The following is a 26,068-nucleotide window of genomic DNA, read 5'->3' as shown; positions in this document are numbered from 1 at the left end:
CTTATATCTTTATCAGATTGGGGTTCCTTGGGTGTACCCGAAAAATTCATTCTTTCAATGTTCCCTAGGGTGTCATATTGAACTAGAGATGTTGGAATAAAGGGAACTAGGATTGTGGGGAGGGGGTTTTCATATCTATAATTCTAAAATCTCAATGCACTTGTACACAGAATGCTAAAAGTATTCTTATATAATCCGACACGTAACATCTCTATGAGACACAACATTCCAGGAAAAGACATAGTCTCAGATTTATCCACACCACAAACAGTATAAGAAGAAGAAAGTCAATCTGAAATAAAGTTTTCACTTGGCAATGGTCCCAAGGGTTCTCTTCAACAAGCTCGCATTAATCCAGAGAAGGCTGGCACATAATGCAGAACAGGTGTGCAAACTGCTGCTAAACCATGTCCCAGGGAAAACGAGAGGAAACCCCATCCGCAGGGGGTCTCAGCTATCAGAGTAACTGAGTACAGAGTCCTCAGGGTCCCCTTTCTCCAGGGTGCTAATGGAAAGCTGGACGCTGCAGCCAGAATTTGTTAGCATTGGCTGTGTAGGGAGGGGGTAGGAGAGAGGACTGGAAAGTAAAAGCTGGAGTTTGTTGCTGGCTGTCCTGCAGAAAGACTGCCCAAGCCCTGCAGTAGCTGCTAGCTCATCTGACCATACAGTGTCTGCTCTCAGCTATGGAGATAAGGCAGGACTATAATTCATTACGCATAAATCTGCTGCTTATAGTGCAAGCCCAGGACAAGCAGCCGGAAGAGAACCAAGAGCAGGAGTCTGATCAGCCAACGCAAGGTAGATACAAATCTGTGCATGTGGGGGTGCATGAAATGGCAAAAAACTTACCAGAAATAATAGCACAATATTGCTCTAGACACTGGCGCCCAAGAAGCCATCTTTGATGTGGACACTTAATTGGTGGAGGGCCTGTTCACACAAGTATATACAGTAAGGCGTATCCAGTAGACCACCATATTGGTCATCTCATAGAGGTTTTATTGTATTGGCATTTTGTTCCTGCTTTTGATCTTAAATGGGACAGAAAGGTGATAATTCCATGACTGGGCCCAATTTCTATAGTATATTATATATAAATTCGTATTATATATAGACATTACTGTTTTAATGGCTTAGGCTGCCAGGATATACTGTAACTACTAACATGGAGTTACAGTATACATGCCAGTCAAACAGATATACATATTTGCCATCTCTCCTGGAACATCCAGAAGGGTCACAAAATAAAAGGTGACCTCCTGGACTTCCGGAAAAGCTGGCAAATCTCCTGGGCTCACAGAATCCTCCTGCGTCCACTGACTTGTCTCATTGTATATGTGATGTGGGCACTTTATGCACAGTATGGGTGTGGCACACACATAGGCGGTGGAGTCTCACAATAAAGGGGCGAGGTCACTAAGAGATTTTTGCAGCGCACTTTATATGCCCTTGTTTTAGAGTCCAATAATGAAATGTTGGCGAATATGGGTAATGCATATGTGTATATGGGATACATCATATATATGCGCATGAAGGTAGCAAATATAGTAGCTGCTATAGAGACCAACATCTAAGGCGGCCCAGTTCTACTGACGCCTAAGGTGCAGTTAGTGATGACTATGGATGATGCAAGGGGATGTTTAAAACTGACTGTGCCTCTGTTGGGGCCTCATAAAGCTTGCATGTGACCTCATTATAATGATTTTCTTAATATGCTGTGATGTTGCAGGGTGCACAGTGATCTTTTTTGTTTGTGCATTATCCGTGTGCTAGGAAGTCAGAGTAGGTATTATCCCTGTACTGTGACTTCATTGTGTACATTATCCCTGTACTGTGACATCACTGTGTACATTATCCCTGTACTGTGACATCACTGTGTGTATTATCCCACTACTGTGACATCACTGTGTACATTATCCCTGTACTGTGACATCACTGGGTGCATTATCCCTGTACTGTGACATCACTGTGTGTATTATCCCTGTACTGTGACATCACTGTGTGTATTATCCCTGTACTGTGACATCACTGTGTGTATTATCCCTGTACTGTGACATCACTGTGTACATTATCCCTGTACTGTGACATCACTGTGTGTATTATCTCTGTACTGTGACATCACTGTGTATATTATCCCTGTACTGTGACATCACTATGTGCATTACCCCTGTACTGTGACATCACTGTGTGCATTATCCCTGTACTGTGACATCACTGTGTGCATTATCCCTGTACTGTGACATCACTGTGTGTATTATCCCTGTACTGTGACATCATTGTGTATATTATCCCTGTACTGTGACATCACTGTGTGCATTGTCCCTGTACTGTGACATCAGTGTGTACATTATCCTTCTACTGTAACATCTCTATGTCTATTATGTCTGTATTGTGATATCACTATTGTGTACACTACACTTGTACTGTAACATCAATCTATGCATTATCCCTGTACTGTGACATCACTGTGTGTATTATCTCTGTACTGTGACATCACTGTGTACATTATCCCTGTACTGTGACATCACTGTGTGTATTATCTCTGTACTGTAACCTCACTGTGTGTATTATCCCTGTACTGTGACATCACTGTGTGCATTATCCCTGTACTGTGACATCACTGTGTGTATTATCCCTGTACTGTGACATCACTGTGTGCATTATCTCTGTACTGTGACATCACTGTGTGTATTATCTCTGTACTGTGACATCACTGTGTGCATTATCTCTGTACTGTGACATCACTGGGTGCATTATCCCTGTACTGTGGCATCACTGTGTATATTATCTCTGTACTGTGACATCAGTGTGTACATTATCCCTGTACTGTGACATCATTGTGTACATTATCCCTGTACTGTGACATCACTGTGTACATTATCCTTCTACTGTAACATCTCTATGTATATTATGTCTGTATTGTGATATCACTATTGTGTACACTACACTTGTACTGTAACATCATTTTGTGTATTAACCCTGTACTGTGATATCACTATTTTTATTATCCTTGTGACATCACAGTGTGCGTTATCCTGTTACTGTGACATCACATTTTTTTTTATTATCTTTGTACTTTGACATTACTGTGTGCATTATCTGTAAAATCACTATATGCACTAGGTGATTGTAGTACGGTGAATATACATATATACACACTAAGTGTACAGAACTTACAGAAGTAATACATTTTTATGTCATATGTGGATATAAGGAAAATGTTTGTTTGTTTGTTTGTGTTAGCCAGTGGGTATGAAATATAAAAAACAAAAAACTTGCAAGTCTTCAGTAGGTGATACCTTTTTTAATGGCTAACTCATAATGATGACAGAATATGACGTTTCGAAGCTTCTATGCTTCTTCTTCAGATATATCTCAGACTTGCAAGTTTTTTGTTTTTTATATTTCATATGTGGATATAATAATTCTAATAGAGAATCCAAAATCATTTAATAATAATAAGCATCTTATAGCATTGCCCTTCAGAGGCCACTATGATGAATAAACACCTCCTTCCCCCAAAGTCCTGTATACGGCACCACTCTAAAGTAGATACCAAATGCTAATCCCCTGGCATGGCTGCTCAACAGGCATCAAGCTGTCAGGTCAAAAGGCATTGCTATAGTAAGAAGTCATTGCTAGGCAGCCTTCACACGGAGTAATGCCGGGCTCAATGTGTGCTTATTTTTACTGGCGTAGAAATGCGAGGGTAGCGTTTACATTGCGTTTACGCAGCGTTTTTACTATGAGCGTATACGCGGCATTTTCGGCCGCGTTTTTTGGTTGCGTAAACATTTACACAAGCAAAAAACGTGGCCGAAAATGCCGCGTATATGCTCATAGTAAAAAATGCCACGTAAACGCTACCCTCGCATTTCTACGCCAGTAAAAATAAGCACACATTGAGCCCGGCGTTACTCTGTGTGAAGGCTCCCTTAGGGTAAGTTCACACTGAGGAATGTGGAGCACAATCTGGCACGTATACACGTGCCATCAGATGACGCGCTCAAAATGCTCCCATTCATTTCAATGGGAGTTTGGATCATATACGCAAAATCACGGCCACAATATAACGCAGCGTATACGATCCGAACTCCCATTGAAATGAATGGGAGCATTTTGAGCGCGTCATCTGCCGGCACGTGTATACATGCCAGATTGCGCTCCACTTTCCTCCGTGTGAACTTACCCTTATAGTCAGAGGTTACTATTATAGTAAGAAGGTAGTGCTATAGTAAGAAGTCACTGCTATAGTCAGAGGATACTGTTATAGTAAGAAGGTAGTGCTATAGTAAGAAGTCACTGCTATAGTCAGAGGGTACTGTTATAGTAAGAAGGTAGTGCTATAGTAAGAAGTCACTGCTATAGTCAGAGGGTACTGTTATAGTAAGAAGGTAGTGCTATAGTAAGAAGTCACTGCTATAGTCAGAGGGTACTGTTATAGTAAGAAGGCACTGCTATAGTATGAAGGCACTGCTATTTCAGAGGGTACTGTTATAGTAAGAAGGCACTGCTATAGTAAGAAGTCACTGCTATAGTCAGAGGGTACTGTTATAGTAAGAGGGTACTGTTATAGTAAGAAGGTACTGTTATAGTAAGAAGTCACTGCTATAGTCAGAGGGTACTGTTATAGTAAGAAGGTAGTGCTATAGTAAGAAGTCACTGCTATAATCAGAAGGTACTGTTATAGTAAGAAGGCACTGCTATAGTAAGAAGTCACTGCTATAGTCAGAGGGTACTGTTATAGTAAGAAGGCACTGCTATAGTATGAAGGCACTGCTATTTCAGAGGGTACTGTTATAGTAAGAAGGCACTGCTATAGTAAGAAAGCACTGTTATAGTCAGAGGGTACTGTTATAGTCAGAGGGTACTGTTATAGTAAGAAGGCACTGCTATAGTCAGAGGGTACTGTTATAGTCAGAGGGTCCTTTATAGTAAGAAGGCACTGCTATAGTAAGAAGGCACTGCTATTTCAGAGGGTACTCTTGATTAACAGCTCCACAAATAAAAGTGTGGGGCACCATCTGGCCATTAGAATAATATTATCTGAAGTACAATACCACAAGCATCTTATAAATGTTCTGTCTGTCTTTATATATTACTGTACATGCATGCCATATATGTTTTCATCTATGCAGCAGATTTAGCTTGTGCCAGTACTGTACAGCAGAGCTTATGATTGCCATATATTCTGTGTGGTTTTCCATAGAGCTGTAGGTAAACATATGGAGATATAGTAAATAGGTTATTCAACTCTTTATTTATTTATTTATTTATTTATTTTATAATAGTAATGTTGAGAGTCCCATAAACATAAAAAAAACTGTACTCACCTCTTCCTGGGCAAGGAGAGGTGAGTAATCTTTTTTTTTTTTACTGTTTTTAGGTATCTCCCCAGCACTAATCAAAAGAAAATTCTGGACACCTCTTAAACATGTTGGTCGCATTGTACAAAAGGCATATTCAGCTATACATTGTGGCACTAAGAGTTTTGCTTTCTAATAGAGAAGAGCCTCTCATCCATGTCTTCTACTTGTGATCTCGAAAAGATCTTTCATATTCTGAGGGAGATGTGTGGTCACCTATGCATGTAGGTGTGTCAGGCTATGGGTTTAAAGGGGATCTATCATTGGGAAAAGTCATTTTTAGATAAGCACATGCTTGCATAGCCTTAAGAAAGTCTATTCCACTCCTACCTTTTGTATGTAAATTGCCTCAGTGGTTTTTGAATGAGCCCATTTTTATTCCTATGCTAATTAGCCTCTTGGTGCACACCGGAAATCTCCTCTCTCCTATTCTTTCCTATGTATGTATACAGCACAGGCTGATGATGATGACTTTCTGATTCCTGCTTGCACACACAGATAGGGGAGAATAGTAGAGAAGAAGCTGCTGGGAACTTCCTGTGCTGGCTGGAAGCTAATTAGCATATGAATAAAAACGGGCTCATTCAAAAACCACTGAGACAATTTACATACAAAAAGTACGAGTGAAATAGCCTTTCTAAAGACTATGCAAGGATGTACTTAGTAAAAAATGACTTTTCCCAATGACTTTTAATGAAAGGAATTAATATAATCAGATGACAAATTGAGTCCTCATGTTCTTTTAAAGGGATCCTGTCATTGACTTTATACATACAAACCACCCTCAGATCTTTATGGACCAGTGACTTAGTGTTGCAATTGATGTCTGTGGCTACAAATAAAAAAGAAAAAACTTGATACATACCTAGAAATGAGTCCCAGCGCAACAATCTTTGTAAATATAGATTGACATTGGTCTAACCTTTGCCTAGACTGATGGCTTTGCCTCCATTGCACCCTTTGGATATGTCATTCATGATTGATCTTCCAATTCAGACCCAAGGAATCCAACCATTTTCAGTTCCAAGGCTCAACTTTCTCATGTACACCCACCTAAGTGCCCGTGCACACAGAGTTAACGCGAGTGCACTTTAGCATAATACACGTGTATAGAATACACGTGTAAAACTAACACTCCCATTGACTTCAATGAAATTTTTTAACACGTGTAAAAACGCGTCACATTTTTTGGCGCGTATTTTGACACGTTTTTTACACGTCTAAAAAATTTAATTGAAGTCAACGGGAGTGTTATTTTTACACGTGTATTCTATACATGTGTATTATGCTAAAATGCGCTCACGTTAACTCCGTGTGTATTGGCCCTAAGATTGCGATAAGGAGTAGTAGAAAGAAGTATTAGTCAAAGGGAGTAGAGGAATGAGTGTAGAGTGATCCAACATATAGGATCAGATTTATTAATCCTATTAATAAGACAATGTAAACTTAGACTAAAAAATCATAAATTGTGCACGAGTTATCACAGTGACTGATAATGAATGATAAATCCATCCTAAGACTGTCTCCAGACCTGAGAACCTGATAGGGAATTACGCGAGGTACCAGCATTAAGTATGGTACTCTTAAACTGATATTCTTGGTTAACCTCTCTAGGAAGTTATAGAACCAGGTCAATAAGCATGTGTGTGAATTTAGCCCAAGCTGAGAGAGGGCTGGAGCAGACTTTGAGGCAGAAGGTGTGCCTGAGTACGAATGCGCCTGCGCATGCGCCTTGTCATAAATCAAGTGCACCCTCCACCAGGGCACAGAATATGTAGACTGGCATTGAATACAGCAGCATTTCCTAGAGTGATTTCTTATATTCTAAGAAAGGAGGCACTGTGCATACATGCAGATGAGGGAAAGAAAGATATTAGGAGAAGATGAGAATGTCTTTTCCTTGGTGATGAAAGAAGACAGGTCTTTGTCTCTCTGTGTAGCCTGTACCGCTTATCACATGTTGTATCTCTGCTAAGTCCTTTGGTATCACCCGATATCTGTGGGGGAACCCTGCGGCAAGAGTTTAGCTTTCCGTGGTGCCCTCAAAGGAGAGATGGAGGACTACAGGATGAAAGGGCTGTTTATGTAATGCAGAAATCCTGAGTCCTCCATAGAGAGGAGATGCTCTTTGTAGTTGCTCTCCACCCCACATAAAGAATGATGGATGCCCTCTATTGACTCAGAATGTCTAAACCTGATAACCCCTAAAATGCTAAAGCAAATATATTCTATACCACTGTTCTGTCACCACCACATGGTTCTACCTGGCTGTGTTTTGGCCTGTAAGGTGCAAGAAGCTGTCAACATTGCAGTCTGTTCCAAGCCAATCTCCAGCCTTTATGGGGTATTTAAGGCATCTTCCCCAAAGGAAGATGTCTGATTAAAACTGATCCTAGCTTGCTAAGGTGCTGCCAAGGTGTTTCTCTGTACCCTGCCTGTTGACCTTCTACTTGACCACATTGCAGACCATATTCTACTTGCCCTGTCCTCTGATCACATCTTTTCCCTGTATCTTTGGTGCTACACACTGGTGTCTCGCATCTCGATTTGGTGACTTGTTACTGTATCACTATTTCTAAAGGTGACCTTGTCGATCCCTGCATCCAATTCCAGACGCCCATATAAAAGTTAAATGTGTAAACCAGGGTACAACATAGACAACGCAAAATGCAGACATGTGAATAAGGCCTAAAACTAGCAAATCCTTTGTACATGCACAACAGCCATAACGCAAATGCATTATTTATTAGAAGATCGCTCAGTCCGTAATGAATAAATCGGGCATACACCTAAGCAGCTTTGTCACCAATTACTGTATGCGTTACAATCCAGTGATTAACAAGGATATTATGTACAGTGAATGTGTCCAAGTCACAGGCCACATTAATCCCTTTCTAGCTGCAGAACTTAATTTTTTGGCAACATGGAGGAAATAAGACTCCATATATTCAGGTTACAATGGTGACCTGAATCCAAGGTCATGTTCTGTCATTCACTGTTTTATTATTATATGATCATTTTTTAGTGCTATACTTTATTAGAAATGGTGGTGGATAGTGTTAGTGGCTGAGCTCGTACAAGTATGTGGTAGTATCTGGATACATGGATGCCACTTAGATTCTGTACTGTCCATTGTATGCACAAACCAGTGATACTTGATTTCCATCTTTATCACCAGCCTCTCCTTCTCTCAAGAACCCTCTCGCTGGGAGACACATCATCAGTAGCTATGAGAGTGAAGGTAAGTCACCATAGTTTTAGTCTATGCATCAGCTTGCATGTAAATGCACCAGGTAATCCTAACAACATTGCTAATTGTAAGGGTGCATTTACACGGAGGAAAATGGGGAGGAATTGGGTGTGGAATTTCAGCACTGAAAAAAAGCCTCCCATTGACTTTCTGCTAGCAGGCTATTATAGTCTATGGGGTCCGTGTGCTTTCACTGCACAGTGCTTGCAATTGCGTTTGGCATTACATTCAGGAGGGTCCCCATGCAGACTCCCCTGGACAGAATACCAACGCAGATGTGAACGAGGGGTAATACTTTCAGACTGTACAGGATGCTGAACATATTCACAGCAATATGCAATGATTAAAGTCATCCATGCCCCTATAATAATATATAGATGGATGCTACTCAGTTAGCTCGGACCCCTCTGCCTCAGAGGTTGCATTAGGCTTTGTCTGTGAGAATCTCAAATGCGTGAATAAGGCCTAAGTGTGCAACTTTTGCTGAAATCTGGTCAATACACTTGCCCATCCTGAATTTATTGAATGGCAGAGAGAAAAAATCAGCTGTCATATAAAGCTAGTTTTATTGTTAAAACAATAGAAACATTGATGGAATCCATTCTAATAATTTAATAGGATCTATTAGTCGCCATTTGTACAATGAATCAGGCACAGCCTTTTGACTTCTGTTAGATGTGGAAGTACAGAAGCCATGACACCAATGTAATCACAGACTTACATATATTATAGCTCTATAGGGGATCATAACAAGAATTTATCATTGATCAATCATCCTGTACCCTTCTAGCAACACATTTCCTCTAGAACTTAAAGATTTCTCCATGATTTTCCAAAAACAGGCCTTTAGATACCAAACTTGATGAGTTATAGTAAACTTTGGCACATTTAGCAAAACTATATACAGTACATCCAGAATAAGACATGATAGTGCAGTATTAACTGCTGTGGTGCTGGACTTTCCATGTCTTATCCTGGATTTGTCTATCTGGCTCGCTGGCCGACAGGCGGCCTTTGCCTTGCTCCGTGGGAAATAACACAATGATGACATATTGAGGAGTGTTCTCTGGATTGGTGAAATATTTCAGCCCTTATTTATTACACTACGTAATGACTTTACAGTTCTAAGGCTTTAATATTTTTTCATTTTTGCATAAGGAAGTCAAGTTCGAGTCGAAATTCATCCCAAAAATAGTCAACCACAGCTCTTCAACAGCCATCCTATTCCAAAAGGTGAGTACCTATACTTTACATTTTGGAATTCGTATAAAATTCTGGTAAATGTATAGGGGACTTTTATTACCTAAAATTCTGTATAGTGTTATTTCCAGGCCTTCAGAGTTGGAGTCAGTTTTGGGTGGAGCCGGAGTCGGGAAAAAAAGTTACCGTCTCCAGCTTCGAAATAGAAATTTTAATTATTTTACATTACATTATACAATTATCGATATTGTATAATAAATTTTAGTTTGGCCTATCCAATCTACAGCCCTGGATATATCCATTATGGATTTTTTGATAACCACGATTCCTTCTTGTATACACACAAGACCTTATTCTCTAGTCATGTAGAACCATTAAACCGTGACACCTACCAAACATGAAAATTTTACGTTATACCAGAATCGGCATTCTCAGTATTTCATGGATGATAACAAAGTCTTTGTCAAACTCAATGTTTCATGGGGTTGCACTATGGTATCTCTGTTTCCGTCTTCAGCCTGCATGCAAGGGCATATATAACGTAAAGGTCAACCATGCTGCTGCTATGGAGCTTGGTTAGATGTAACCCAACCCTTGGCTAGATGTTACATGTTACCCCACCCTGGTTGTATGTAATCCAACACTAGTTAGCACCATTCCCGTCTACGCAGTACTGCCCTATCCAGAGCAACCTGATTGTTTACAAACCAAAAGGTGGAGAATTGGCTATGGGGACAGGGTTGAGAAAGAACATCATAATAAAGAAATATGGATCCCACACAGACCAGTTTTTCCAGGAGCCTCCAGCTTTTGGAAGCTTCTGCAGTGGATGAGGAGCACATATGGGCTACTCCTATTCAAGTTAGGCCCCGTTCACATGGGGAGCGGATTGGCGGATTTTGGTCCTGAGAGTGACGCGGGAAGCCGATAGTCCGAAGTAGGCTCAAGTGAATGGGCCTAGTCCGAAGGTTGCTGACGCCGAGGCTGAAAGGGCAGCTCGCTTCTTTTTTCCGCTCACGGAAAAAAGTAAGCTGGCGGTCTACATAGATCTCCATTGTGAGGGGGCGGATTATGATGTGGATTCAGCGCCATAATCTGACCCCTCTTGCCCCATGTGAACGGGGCCTAATAGGGCGGTGCAGTACACGCTCCCCATTTACAAATCTTACACTAAAGATTTATCCTTATAGGTCTTATGGGTTCACTTGTATGAAAAATCCAGACTACCTGCAGACTGTCTACCTTGCAATAGGGATGAGCCAGGAGTAAGGGCATTTAAGGTCTATAACCCCATAGACCGGCTTTGTGTTCTACTCCAATGAGCCTGCAAGACCTTCATGTATTTATAGGTTGACACTCTCTTTGCTATAATGGTGGGTTTAAGCCATCAAAGAAATGGACATAAAAGAAAGCAGCAGCTGAAACCGTTTTTCAGAAGTTGACAAGCTTTTTTATATTGGGAGGAAGACTTATTAATATCAGCAGAGAGAATGAATGCAGTGAAGTGCAATAGGCCCGCTGCCAGTACACTGAGGCTTTCAAGGTTACATGACAGTCATGTGAGAATACTGGAACACATTGTGTGTATCTTGCAGATGTTACAGTTCCTACCTGGAATGGCAGCCGATGGGAGCAGATATCACAGCCTAGCGCCAAAGACTTTTATGGTAAGATGGGTCCTTATATCTGTACTCCAAACCAACCAAAGTCTATCTTTAGAAAACCTGTGTATAGTTATGTACAACTCTCTAGGAAACATTAGGGAAGGTTATGAAGCATTGGAAATCATTGTGTCTGGTTTTTAATGTCAGCTTTAAAGCATTGCAGATATGGACGACTTTATTTTTTAGCTCCCCATATTAAAAGAGCCATAACTTGTTTTTTGTGTGAGGAGTTGTAGTTTATGAAGGCAGCATTTACTATATCATATAATTCATTGGGAGAGCAAACTAGATTTCCATTATTTCATCAATTTCAACCTATAACCCTACAGTGTCGATCCAGAGGAGGGCAAAAACTCCATGAACTGAAAAACATTAACTTTTTTACTTTTATTTTTAGTCCCATTAAGGTACAGTGATTGCTAGATCACATACAATAGATTGCAAGACTTTAGAAATCTGACGCTGATGATCTATCCTGTGGCTATGTCATCAGCAGGGGCGTAACTACCGGGGTAGCAGCGGTTGTGGCTGCCACCGGGCCCAGAACATTAGCTGGCCCTGCGGTCCCCTGATGTTTTATTTTTTTTAAATAGGCTGTTACCTGCTGGAGTAACTTCAGCAGGAAACGGCCCTATTTACTTACCGATCCTCGGTCATGCTCACGGCCACCTGCGATTCTTTTTCTGTGGAGGCAGCTGTAATCAGGAGAGGGGATCGGTAAGTGAGGCCGCGAGCCCACACACCCTACAAACACCACTATCATTATACTCGGGGGTCTTTTCAGACCCTCAAGTATAATGATCGGAGGGCTAGGAGAGGTGAGAGTACGCAGGGGCCACTATGGGACATAATACTGTGTGCAAGGGCCACTATGGGACATAACACTGTGTTAATAGCCACTATGGGGCATACTAGTGTGTGCAGGGGCCACTATTGGGCATAATACTGTGTGCAAGGGCCACTATGGGACATAATACTGTGTACAGGAATGTGGTTTGTTCGTGCACACAAGAAGGGGAATGCCCATATTGGTTGGGGTTGGAGGGCCCTATGTTAAGAAATTACCAAAAAATGTTTGAGTGATTTCTATTTTCATCAGTAATCCTATCAAGTAGTGGATAAATTAATAAATCACTATCAAATGAATTGACTGTAAGTGGCTGAATACAATTCTTTGGACAGACAGACATTTAGGCCAGGGCTACTTGGTAACATTGGCCATGAGTCCCATTGCATGACCAATGATCACTGGCTCTCCCTGCAATTCCTACAATACTAATGTTAGTGAATGGTGTCACATTGTGACTCCAAAGCGCAGCGACTAAGACGTAAAAAAAATGATGGCGTTCAATCTTATTGCAACTGACGATTATGGTTGCAGCACCATAGGGTTTGCAATGCAACGCTAGTCAATAACATTAGTGAAGGAATTGCAGATGAGCTGGCAATCTTAGATCGCACAATGGGAACCATGTAGCCTTAGTCTTGGGCTAGAAGACAACTGGAGCCTCAATTGATGGAATTCTTTACTATCAGAAAACACAGGTGACTTTCCCCCCATAAGGAAACATTGTGGTCCTGCCATGGTTGTGGTAACTTGTTATATCACTGTGACTGCATTGAAGCAAAAAAGTAATATTGTAAGCTTAACCTTAGAAAACTAAAGCGCATCTCCAGAAATGCAGAAAAACTATTATAGTGCAGGTCTGCAAATGAATTGTATTTCAATGTAATTTCCTAACATCCCACCGCTACAGCTCACATATGGAGAACGGAATGAAAGACAATTTCACATCAAACAGATGTGAGAATGAAATTAGGTCCTTGTATTCAGCCTATTGTAAGAAAATATTGAGTTAAATATATTTACAGCTTTTGTCTGATATATTGAAATGTGAAATGTATTTACTGCGAACCTTACACGTATCGCTTTCTACCAAATAATACTTTAATAGCTTACCCCTGGGATAAATCCTGCCTCAAGTCAATGCCTGTCAACCTGAAGAACTTTGAGAAACTGGATGCATATGCTGTGCAGGTAAGGAGGACATGAGCGGCTCCCTGTAATCTTATTGAATAATGTCACCATCCGATGAAGAATAACTTTTTTTCCTTAAAGGGGCTCTATCAGCAAAATCATGCTGATAGAGCCCCACATATGTGTGAATAGCCTTTAAAAAGGCTATTCAGGCACCATAAATGTTATATTAAACTACCCCCCCCCCCCCCGTTTTAAAATAAAACCCTAAAAAAGAATGTTATCTACTTACGCATCATGCACGCTGGGCGGGCATTCAGGGTGCGCTGTCTTCTTCATCAACGCCTCTTCTTCCTCCGATGTCCTCAGGTCCCGTCTTCCTCCGGCGCTCGCGAACTGACACTGATATAAAAAAAATGGCCTAGGCGCATGCGCAGTAGCATGCGGCTTCTACTATGGCTACTGCGCATGCGCCCAGGCCATTTTTTTTATATCAGTGTCAGTTCGCGAGCACCGGAGGAGGACGGGACCGGAGGACATCGGAAGAAGAAGAGGCGTGGATGAAGAAGACACACCCTGAATGCCCGCCCAGCGTGCACGATGCGTAAGTAGATCACATTCTTTTTTAGGGTTTTATTTTAAAACGGGGGGGTAGTTTAATATAACATTTACAGTGCCTGAATAGCCTTTTTAAAGGCTATTCACGCATATGTGGGGCTCTATCAGCATGATTTTCTTCCAGTCAAGGGGGTGGAGGGCCCATGTTTCTGTAGGGTGTAATTGACATACTGTGATTTCCAAAAATGCAATTGTTTTTGAAACTGCAGTGCAATGTCTGGATAGAATTAGCCAGAATCGCATTCACTTTTACAAAATACAAAACTTCTAATTTTTGAAAGCCAGAGATCAAAAATTGAAAGTTAAAATCTACATTGTAGATCAAATTTGCAAATTTTCTGAAGTGTGTGGATGAAATATAGTAAAATCTCCATCAAACTTGTTGGTACTGTAATACACTGCTGAATTTCTGCAAGCACTTCTCAGGAGAAAATATACGGCATATCCACAAGATGTGAACATATCCTTACAGATTAGGTGAATGATTTCATTTAGATTTCATTTTTGTTCATTTGCTTCAATTTGGTAATTGACAAAAATAAACCATTAACACTTTGAGGCAATTGGTACAATTCCTTTATGCTACTTTTATTGCATAGCACCTGAGTGTTTGAGAATTTTGATGGATTAATAAAAATGATAGCACCATTTCATGACTGGTCACCATGAAGTCCATTCTAAGACATATATAAATTGGAATATCCTGTTCTGATTTAATTGGTTTTGGATCCTTATCTCAAGGATCCTATCTATACTGGTAGCTTATGTAAATTGAAGACTTTTCCTAAATACATTGCTTTGGAAATTCTGTTCTGATCTCTTGTTATGTGACCTTATTCATCCCATTGTTTACACAGTGTTCCTATTACCACAGACCTGGGACATAGGACAAGTGATGTCACTTACTCACTGCTCGGAAGGACAATCGTTCAGGTAAATGCAGTTTGCTGATAAAGCCGAGTCTGTTATCTCTCTATGTAAACACACAGATAACACTGAGTCCATTCTGTACAAGCATCTGCATATTATCTGACTTGCATAAGTGTTGTGAGACTTCTCTGGCCATTTATCAAGAGGGAGGGGGAAGAAATACAGGAAGTGAGCAGAAGACACTGTATCCAGACTGATGATAAGCTGAGATGGGAAAATCCATTTAATATTTATTAGCCCAGTTAGTTACAGGAAGTGAGAAGAAAAGACTTTAAAAGGGTTTTCCCATCTCAGTGTCTCATCACTCTGCCTGCAGTGTCTGCTTCTCACTTCCTGTGTTTCTCTCCCCCCTCCTTCCTCTTGCTGAATGGGACACAGAACACTTATACAGATCAGATAATATGCAGATGCTTGTATAGAAGGGTCTCATTGTTATCTGTGTGATTACATAGAGAGTTAACAGACAGGGCTGTATCAGCAAAATACAATTAGCTGAACTGATTGTCCTGCAGGCAGAGCAGTGAGTGACGTCACTTGTCCTATAGGTCCATGGTTTTAGCAATGCAGTGTAAACAATGGGAGGAATAAGGTCACATTGCAGGCAAACAAAGCAGCATTTCTAAAGCAATATATTTAGGAAGTCTTCAATTTACATAATCTACCAGTATAGATAGGATCCTTGAGATGGGACAACCCCTTTAACCAGACTGCTGAAACACTGAGATGGGAAAACCCCTTTAACTTATCTTATGATAGTGTGTCTGTGTTTGCAGGTGGCTAAACCAAATACACTGGAAGAGTTGGTGAGATCACTGCTAAAGATGGCACGCACTGACCTGGAGAAAGTCCGAGCCATCTGGATGTGGATCTGTCATCATATAGGTAAGAAGACATTAATGTTTCATAACACTTGTATCCAACAGAAGAAATGTAGGTGTATTTTCTTCATAATCTTCCAGACACAGACATATGTCGACATAAAAATGTACAATCTTTTGTGTTGTACAATATATCTCAGTTTATATATATATATAATTAGGAATAGCTGCAATTCAGGTTCTGCAGATCCTGTCTCAGCTCCATATACAGTTCTGTAACAAGTTTTAGGCAGGTGTGGAAAAATGCTGCAAAGTAAGAATGCTTCCAATAATTGAAGTGTTACTAGTTTATTTTTCATTGTTAGTCAATGAAGACATCTAAATCCCATCAATATTTGGTGTGAACTTTGCCCTTTGCCTTCCATCAGTTCTTCTAGAGCAGTGGTTCTTAACCAGGGATCGATCGAACCCTAGGCCCTATGCACGGTTCATTTTGTGTACCAGTAAAAAAACATATACCTATGTCTTGAATTTTGAAAAAAAATCATATTTGATTTATCACTAAAGAAGGGTTCGGTGAATGTGCATATGAAACTGGTGGGTTCGGTACCTTAAACAAGGTTAAGAGCCACTGCTCTAGACACACTTACACACAGTTTTTGAAGAAACTCAGCAGGGACTTTGTTCCAAACTTCTTAGTGAACTAAGCGCAGATCTTCTGTGGATGTAGACTTGATCCAATACTTCTGTCTCTTGATGTAATCCCAGACAGACTGGATGATGTCGCGATCAGGGCTATGTGGGGCCATATCATCACTTCCAGGATTCCTCCTCCAAATGGTGGTCACACCTAATATTGATTTCATTTAGATTTCATTTTTGTTCATTTGCTTCAATTTGGTAATTGACAAAAATAAACCAATAACACTTGTATTTTTGAAGCCTTCTTACTTTGTCGATTTTTTTCCACACCTGTCTAAAACTTTTGCACAGTTCTGTACACTGCCACCTGATACTTGCTCTCTTGTAGTGAATGTCTAAGCCTGTGTTTGATAGGCTTGTTGCCCAGACCAGTGCAGTAAATGGAAGTGATGTCATCATACTTCTGCTACATATAGCATTGTCAGCAGCTCATACGTTATTAGCGTATGTATAATAACAGAATAAAAGGCAATGTACCAAACTACTGTATATAAGAATACATAATGAGTACAGAATTGATGTTATATCTCATGTAGAGTATGACTTGGAGGCTTTGGAAGATAAGACAAAGTGGTGCGGTGACCCCAACCAGATACTGCTTACAGGGAAAGGCGCCTGTGAGGGATATGCAAGCCTCTGTGAGACCATGTGCAGGTAAGAGACAGCAAAGAGCATTATAGTTTACCTGTGCCATGTTTTATATGCCATGGGCAGTGGCATAACTAGGACTGGTGGGGCCCCGTGGTGAACTTTTGACATGCCCCCCCACACACACGCACCGACGCCAAAGACCTCGACCGACCCCCCCCCCCCCCCCCCCTACGCATTCTTACGCGTTCTATTATCCCCCATAGTGGCCCCTGCACACAGTATTATCCCCCATAGTGGCTCCTGCACCCAGTATTATGTCCCACTGTGGACATCCATAAACAATTATTATACTCTGGGGTCTTTTCAAACCCCAGAGTATAATAATCAGAGACCTGGGGGAATAAAAACATAAAAAACTGCTGTTTCTTACCTGTCGCCCGGCTCCTACGCTGGCGGCCTCCGCTGCCGTCCTTCTGCAATGACATCGGACGTCACATGACCCGGGACGCAGGCCGGGTTCATGTGACGTCAGAGACATCATACAACAAGGAAGGAGGCCTGGCCAGGATCGTGGAGAGGTAAGTAACAGTGTTTTTTATGTTTCTTACCTCTCCCAGTCCTCCAATCAATGATAGCAGCGGTAACGGCTGTCACCGGGCCCCTAATGTCCCGGGCCCTGTGGCAGCTGCCTCTTCTGCTATGGCGGTAGTTACGCCACTGGCCATGGGGCTTTTAGGGAGTCACTAAAACCCAGCAAGTCAACCCAGCCCGCAGATAGATAGCTTAGGGTCAGTTGTTGTTTTCACCTTGTGAGTAGGTAGCTCCAGTGCCAAGATGTCACCCTTTTTTTCAATATACAAGTAGGCACTTCTGTAGACCTCCGGTACCAAGGGAGTACCGTGCTGATCACTTGCCATACAATCCGTCCAATACACTTCAAGATCTACAGGCTTCTTGGGTGTCAGACCCCCACAAATCTAACCTAAGGAAAAGCCATACATTGTAGAAAGTGGATAACCTTTTAAGGTATAATATAATCCTGATGCTTAACCCACTTACTTATCTTTTCATCTTATCTCTAGACTTGCAGGAATAAAGTGCCTAAAAATTGGTGGCTACTCAAAGGGCCATCGCTATGAATTGGGCCAGACCTTCTCGGATGAGACAAACCATGCCTGGAATGCGGTTTATCTAAATAAGAAATGGCACCTTCTAGACTGTACATGGGGAGCGGGACTTGCAGACAGCAGAAGTAGTAAGTTTAACTTTCGGTGAGTATACGCTACCACGTGACATCCTAAATAAAAAATATTTTTTAAGATGTAAGTTTTTGGGGTTAACATAAAGCTATATATAGACACTTCACAAGCTCTCGAGAGAATTTGCATTCAGCAGCTCAAAAATCCTCCTTTCCAAAATGTATTTTATCCGGTTCAGCAAGTTTATGTAGAAAAGACAAAAAAATAACAGTTGCTGAAGAACATGGAAACTTATTCCTAGAACACTCCCATAAAGGGGCATTCTGTTCATAACAAGTTACTCCTAATTTCAATGGGCCTGCTGGAGTTAGCCGAGTGCTGTGTTTCAGCTTTCTCCGGCAATGCTAATGAAATGAGTGGAGAGGCGCACACTGTCCAACCTACCGTTCCATTCACAACTGGGGTGCAACCAATCATCACGTATCTTCTACCCTCTATAGGTTTTGCTTGACCTGGACTCTGTCTTCCTAATTACATCATGGAAGTTAGACTTGCACATTCTCAGTCAGCGCCCTCTATTGGTGTGCATACTTGAGGCACTGGCATCCTAATTACATCAGATTTGCATATTCTTCCCATGTTCCTTTGCAGTGGAGCGCTCATGGCTTAATAAGACTCCACACACCTAAATGGTGGTCTCTCCCTATGGAGTGACGATATCCCCTCTATCCTTTGGATGGTGAGTAACTGGCTGTGACCAGGATAGCCCTGTAAAGGGAACCTGTCTGGCGGTCACTGCTGATACTCAATCACAGGCCTAAGCGCTGAGCCAGGGCTGATGATGTCACAAAAGAGCGCCAGTCGCTCAATAAAGAGGCTTGTGGTTTACGGCCCCAGGGCTAGCTATGCCTCTGACTCCATCCCTACCGTCTCCATAGAGTTCTGTGTGTGAAGCTGAATATGGGAATGAGTCTTAGGGGCAGGAGAAAACCTTAGTAAGTTGGGAAGGAAACATTGTCCTTAATAAGATATATTACAACATTTATTCTATTCACCCACACTATTCATTCATGAAACGCTGTCTATAACTGGAGATACGCTGTAATGGCCACAACTCACAACCGCTAACAGTACATCAAGTTTCTTTCCTTTTGTGATTGAAATTCTACACTATGTGACTATTTTACATTATGTAGGTTTTATAATGCCTTTATTGTGCAGGTACAATGAATTTTATTTCCTGACACATCCAGCCTTATTCATAGAAGAACATTTCCCCGATAACCAGAACTGGCAGCTATTACAAGTCCCACTATCACTCAAGCAGTTTGAAGGGAACGTCTGTCACAAGAGCAGCTTCTACAATGCCGGGCTCACAGCGTCCTATCCCGAGACTCTGCAGGTAGAAACAGGTAAGCAATCTCTATCAGCACCTTCATGGCCATATTCTTTTACCCTCTTCCAACTCTAGGCTGATGGGTTAAAAATCTAATGTTTTAGGGATAGTGGGGAGAATTTACTAAGGTGAATGAGTAATGGATTAGTTTGCACCAAAAAACTGGTATCAGGTGAACTAGGCATTTTAACCATGGTAAGAATATGCAAATCTGTCTTCCATGATGTAATTAGGAAGTCAGCTGCTGCCTCAGTATTGCAAACCAATAGAGGGCGCTCACTGGAATGTGCAAGCCTGTCTTCCCTGATGTAGTTAGGAAGACAGAATTCCAGTGAAATAACCCAATAAAGGTTGCTCCCTTTTGCATCATGCTTGCCCTTCCAAGAGGCCTTTGTTTTGCAATGACACTGGGATTATTAGCAGGTATAGTCTCTCAATCGAGGACGGCTGTTTCGATGTACTTGCATCTCATCAACTCGATGTAGAGAGGACTATAACCTGTTAGAGGTGAGAGGCTTAGACAGGGTTAAGGGGATATTGTAACTCCTTGGGGAGAGACCACCATATAGGTGTGTGGAGACTTATTAAGCCTTTAGCACTCCACTTCGCAAAGGACCATGGTAAGAATATGCAAATCTGTCTTCCATGATGTAATTAGGAAGTCAGCTGTTGCCTCAGTATTGCAAACCATTAGAGGGCGCTCACTGGAATGTGCAAAACGTCATTGCAAAACAAAGGCCTCTTGGAAGGTCGAGCATGATGCAAAAGGGAGCAACCTTTATTGGGTTATTTCACTGGAATTCTGTCTTCCTAACTACATCAGGGAAGACAGGCTTGCACATTCCAGTGAGCGCCCTCTATTGGTTTGCAATACTGAGGCAGCAGCTAACTTCCTAATTACATCATGGAAGACAGATTTGCATATTCTTACCATGGTCCTTTGCGAAGTGGAGTGCTAAAGGCTTAATAAGTCTCCACACACCTATATGGTGGTCTCTCCCCAAGGAGTTATAATATCCCCTTAGGCATTTTAGACACTTGGTGTCTCACAAGATACACGGTCTAAATATGAAAAAGGGTTAATAAACTCACCCAGTACCCCGGTATCTATTAACCCTTTATCACTACAGCCATTTTTTGTTTTGAGTTTTTATTTCTTGCTTTCCAAAAGCCATAGTTTTTTATTTTTCTGTTCCCAGAGCTACAGTGGGGCAAAAAAGTATTTAGTCAGTCACCAATAGTGCAAGTTCCACCACTTAAAAAGATGAGAGGCGTCTGTAATTTACATCATAGGTAGACCTCAACTATGAGAGGCAAAATGAGAAAACAAATCCAGAAAATCACATTGTCTGATTTTGTAAGAATTTATTTGCAAATTATGGTGGAAAATAAGTATTTGGTCACCTACAAACAATCAAGATTTCTGGCTCTCACAGACCTGTAACTTCTTCTTTAAGAGTCTCCTCTTTCCTCCACTCATTACCTGTAGTAATGGCACCTGTTTAAACTTGTTATCAGTATAAAAAGACACCTGTGCACACCCTCAAACAGTCAGACTCCAAACTCCACTATGGTGAAGACCAAAGAGCTGTCAAAGGACACCAGAAACAAAATTGTAGCCCTGCACCAGGCTGGGAAGACTGAATCTGCAATAGGCAACCAGCTTGGATTGAAGAAATCAACTGTGGGAGCAATAATTAGAAAATGGAAGACATACAAGACCACTGATAATCTCCCTCGATCTGGGGCTCTACGCAAAATCTCACCCCGTGGGGTCAAAATGATCACAAGAACGGTGAGCAAAAATCCCAGAACCACGCGGGGGGACCTAGTGAATGAACTGCAGAGAGCTGAGACCAATGTAACAAAGCCTACCATCAGTAACACACTACGCCGCCAGGGACTCAGATCCTGCAGTGCCAGACGTGTCCCATTGCTTAAGCCAGTACATGTCCAGGCCCGTCTGAAGTTTGCTAGAGAGCATTTGGATGATCCAGAAGAGTATTGGGAGAATGTCCTATGGTCTGATGAAACCAAACTGGAACTGTTTGGTAGAAACACAACTTTTCGTGTTTGGAGGAAAAAGAATACTGAGTTGCATCCATCAAACACCAGACCTACTGTAAAGCATGGGGGTGGAAACATCATGCTTTGGGGCTGTTTCTCTGCAAAGGGGCCAGGACGACTGATCCGGGTACATGAAAGAATGAATGGGGCCATGTATGGTGAGATTTTGAGTGCAAACCTCCTTCCATCAGCAAGGGCATTGAAGATGAAACGTGGCTGGGTCTTTCAACATGACAATGATCCAAAGCACACCGCCAGGGCAACGAAGGAGTGGCTTTGTAAGAAGCATTTCAAGGTCCTGGAGTGGTCTAGCCAGTCTCCAGATCTCAACCCTATAGAAAACCTTTCGAGGGAGTTGAAAGTCCGTGTTGCCAAGCGACAGCCCCAAAACATCACTGCTCTAGAGGAGATCTGCATGGAGGAATGGGCCAACATACCAACAACAGTGTGTGCCAACCTTGTGAAGACTTACAGAAAACGTTTGACCTCTGTCATTGCCAACAAAGGATATATAACAAAGTATTGAGATGAAATTTTGTTACTGACCAAATACTTATTTTCCACCATAATTTGCAAATAAATTCTTACAAAATCAGACAATGTGATTTTCTGGATTTGTTTTCTCATTTTGTCTCTCATAGTTGAGGTCTACCTATGATGTAAATTACAGACGCCTCTCATCTTTTTAAGTGGTGGAACTTGTACTATTGGTGACTGACTAAATACTTTTTTGCCCCACTGTATGTGAGGGCTTATTTTTTGCAGGACAGATTTTCCTTCACATTTGCACCATTTAATAGTCTGTGTAATAGCTGCAAAAAAATTCAGCTTGGGGTGGAATTACCAAAAAAATTCATTTGCATCAAATTCATATGAGTTTTACTGTTATGCCATTTACTGTGCAGCCAAAATGCATGACCTCTAGTCTGAGGGATGTTCTGATTATAATAATACCATAGATACATAGATTCTGACATGTTTTAATACAAAAATCCAAAACTTGGAGACAATAAATTCTTGGAGAAGCCACCTGTAATATCTTTGATATTACATAATATATTATAAGCCTTTTTTTTTTTTTTTTTTGCAGACCCAGATGTATCTTTTGTTTATATAATTTTGGGGAATGTCTGAACCTTGGATCAGTTTTATTCACTTTTTTTGGAATGCTAAACAGTGATAGTGGTTTGGCCATTTAGATTTTTTCCCGCTATGGTGTTCAGGGACATGGACCTCTGAACAGTCTTTGGGTAATTTTGAGGACTGCCACAGACAAGTCTCAGAAGTTACTTTCCTGTGAAAGGCCTGGGAGTCTTCACAAGGCTCCCGGCTGTCATGGACAACAGATGTCTTTTGAGATCTTGCTATGTGGGAGCCCTACTAACTAATACAAGTAAGCAGCAGGAGGGCTCTAGAAGGGTTTTGCAATCTCTGAGGATTTCAACTCTAGGTTAGCAGACATCCAGTGATTATGGCTCGGGCTCTGGTTCACAGCAAGCGCCATATTCAAAGACCCAACATCCACCAAACTATGTTGCAAGGGGTTAAATATGATGCTTTCTTTATAAATGATAAAGTGTAGGACTATAATAGAAATGAAATGCAAAACCCGATGACCCATAGGGCTAATGACAATTTTTACAATCTCTTACAGTTAATGGAAAGGCCACAATTTCCATCGAAGGACATTTCCCTGCTCTTTTTTCCTTCACCCTAAATAAAAAAGAGAAGCCGGGTCTCCTGACTCTAACTAAACAAGGAATGCAGCTGGACGTATATCCTCAAGCAACTGGCAGGCACCGACTGGAGCTTTATACCAAACCTTATGACAGCACAAAGGAAAGATATGAGAGCATTGTAGAATACATAATCTGTTGTGGATCTGTAGACCCTGACTTCAAGATCCCTAGAGAATTAGATGTTGTGGTTGGCCCAAGTTGGCTGACAGACAAGAAGGGGTTTCTGCAGCTTACATGCCGCGACCCAGTGATTAACACGCCGGATGGTCGATGTACTATTGGTTTCACATTAGCCAAAAGAAATGTTGTGATAGCAACATTACATAGCGATCTTATCAAACCTGGAGATGAGAGGAGACATGTCCTGCAAACCCTCCGAGGCAACAGAGTAGAGTTCAAGATCCATTTACCTCAACAAGGCTACTATGCTTTAAAATTGCACAGTTCTATTGGCCAAGGAAAGTTTGAGTGCTTCTGTAACTACCTTATCATATGTACAAATCCAGATGTTGCATGGCCGCCCTTCCCCAAAAAGTTGCAAAATCCTGTTGGGCCAATTGCCCTAATGGAAAAGAAAGGCCTACTGCAACCATCTTGTCGTGAACCTATTATTTATTCTTCAAACGGCCATGCAAGTATTTCATTCACATTGAAAGACAACATGAAAATTGTGACCGCGCTCCTGAATGATGACACCTCTCTAAATGACAGCGGAGGAAAGCGCCACGTGACACAAGTGCAAAGAGGACAGCACTTAGAACTGCAAGTCCGTCTACCTCAAACAGGATCTTACGTTCTTCAGATATTTGCTGAAAGCAAAACCTCTCCCAACACCTTTGAGTATATATGTAACTACTTGATTTGCTGTTCGGGCATAGATACCTCCAGCACTGAGGCGCCTGTTATGCCGCATATACCAGTGGGTTCTAGCAACACAACTGATAAAAAGGGATTTATCCAGCCGTCACAGTTAGGACAAGTCATTAACAGCCCCGATGGGCGTTGCTCTTTAAATTTTTCACTGGATCGGGACATGAGCTGTTTAGCTACATTACACTCAGATGATAACACATGGAATTGCCAAATGGAAAGACGATACATTCTGCAAAATCAAAAACAGCGCCAGGTCGAGTTCTACATCCAGCTCCCAAAAAGTGGTTCTTACGAATTGAGAGTCTACGCTGACAACAAATTTGAGCCTGGAAACTATGAGCTTGTATGCAGTTATCTCATATCATGTTCAAACCCAAAGGTAGCATGGCCACCATTCCCTGATATACTGCAAAACCCTGTTGGTCCCACACCATTATCAGAGAAAAAAGGACTTCTGCAACCGTCGCAGACAGAACCAATAATCCACTCGCATGATGGACGGTGCTCTCTGTCTTTCACACTCAAGAAAGAGATGGGTATATTTGCCAGATTGCAATCTGAAGATGTGCTATTGACTGAAGAGGGTGAAAGAAGACATGTTCTACAAGTCCAGAGACAGAACAAGGTGGAATTCCACATCCAGCTGCCACAGGCAGGGATGTACGTCCTGAAGATTTACACGGAATCTGAGCAGGGCAGTTTTAAGTTTGCTTGTAATTATCTTATTTCTTGTGCTAACGCTCAAGTGAATTGGCCGTTGCTACCATTGGAGTTAAGCAACCCCGCTGGGCCGAGTTATCTCTCTGATAAAAAAGGACTTCTTCGTCCATCCCACCCAAACCCAACCATCCAAACCGATGACGGTCGCTGCTGTCTTAGCTTTGCTTTGGATGAAAAGATAGAAGTTATGGCTACCCTCCACTCTGACGATATGACATCGGAGGAAGCAAGACGAAGACACATCTTCCAAGTGGAGAAGGAAGGTCGGGTAGAATTTGAGATCCAACTTCCCAAAGCTGGTAACTACGTGCTAAAGGTCTGTACCAAGAAGAAGACAGACCTCAGCAACGTTTATGACTATGCCTGCAATTACCTCTTATGTTGCTCCAATACGAAAATACGGTGGCCATTCTTTCCAATGAGATATAGTGCTTGGAGTATGAATTATGAACTGCTCGAGCCACGGACTGGTATCCTGCCTGCCAACAGCGAGGTACAGTTCAGAATTAAGGCCAAGGGATTGGCAGCAGTGGTCGTCAAAGGCAAGAACTTTTGGCCTTTGACATTAAGTCGAGATGGATTTTGGGAAGGCGTCTGTAGCACAGCTGGAAGTAAGGACATTCAAGTGCTAGTGACAAATAATCTGAACAAGAATTATGCCCTGGTGCTTAGTTATCAGGTGAAGAGCGCAGTTCATCAGCGTTTAATAGAAAGCTCATATTCCTCTTAGCTTTGCAAGTCGGAGACTCCCTTCCAATGCACCAGCTCCCTTACAATATGAATCATCTTAATGAGAACACTTGTCAGAGGTGCTAAAACCAGATATGGATGATCAGCTACATTGAAAGCTTTGTGTGTGTGTCATATTAATGCACTCCATCACGATTTCATCTCACAGTTAAAGCTGTTATAGCGTTTTTACTTGGGTTATCTCGCAACGTGCTTTATAACAGCCAC

General features: G+C 41.6%; 1 protein-coding gene across 1 annotated transcript; it reads left to right on the top strand.

The window, feature by feature from the left end:
* The first annotated feature begins 683 nt into the window (after positions 1-683).
* LOC142198561 (uncharacterized) lies at positions 684-26,068 on the top strand. Its single transcript, XM_075269594.1, has 10 exons — positions 684-798; positions 8,545-8,607; positions 9,775-9,849; positions 11,412-11,483; positions 13,436-13,518; positions 15,780-15,888; positions 17,063-17,180; positions 18,200-18,388; positions 19,538-19,728; positions 23,434-26,068. Exons 1-10 carry the CDS (start codon positions 684-686, stop codon positions 25,839-25,841), a joined length of 3,423 nt encoding a protein of 1,140 aa, XP_075125695.1. The 3' UTR covers positions 25,842-26,068.

Source organism: Leptodactylus fuscus, chromosome 3 (genome assembly GCF_031893055.1).
Source record: "Leptodactylus fuscus isolate aLepFus1 chromosome 3, aLepFus1.hap2, whole genome shotgun sequence".
Taxonomy (NCBI): domain Eukaryota; kingdom Metazoa; phylum Chordata; class Amphibia; order Anura; family Leptodactylidae; genus Leptodactylus; species Leptodactylus fuscus.
This window is presented reverse-complemented; position numbering and strand designations above follow the sequence as displayed.

Bases quoted from the DNA above. Each gene is read 5' to 3' on its own strand.
- LOC142198561 (XM_075269594.1), top strand. From the start codon at position 684: ATGGAGATAAGGCAGGACTATAATTCATTACGCATAAATCTGCTGCTT. The intron at 13,519-15,779 runs GTAAGGAGGACA...CTGTGTTTGCAG, and splicing joins TGGATGCATATGCTGTGCAG to GTGGCTAAACCAAATACACT. The intron at 15,889-17,062 runs GTAAGAAGACAT...TATCTCATGTAG, and splicing joins GTGGATCTGTCATCATATAG to AGTATGACTTGGAGGCTTTG.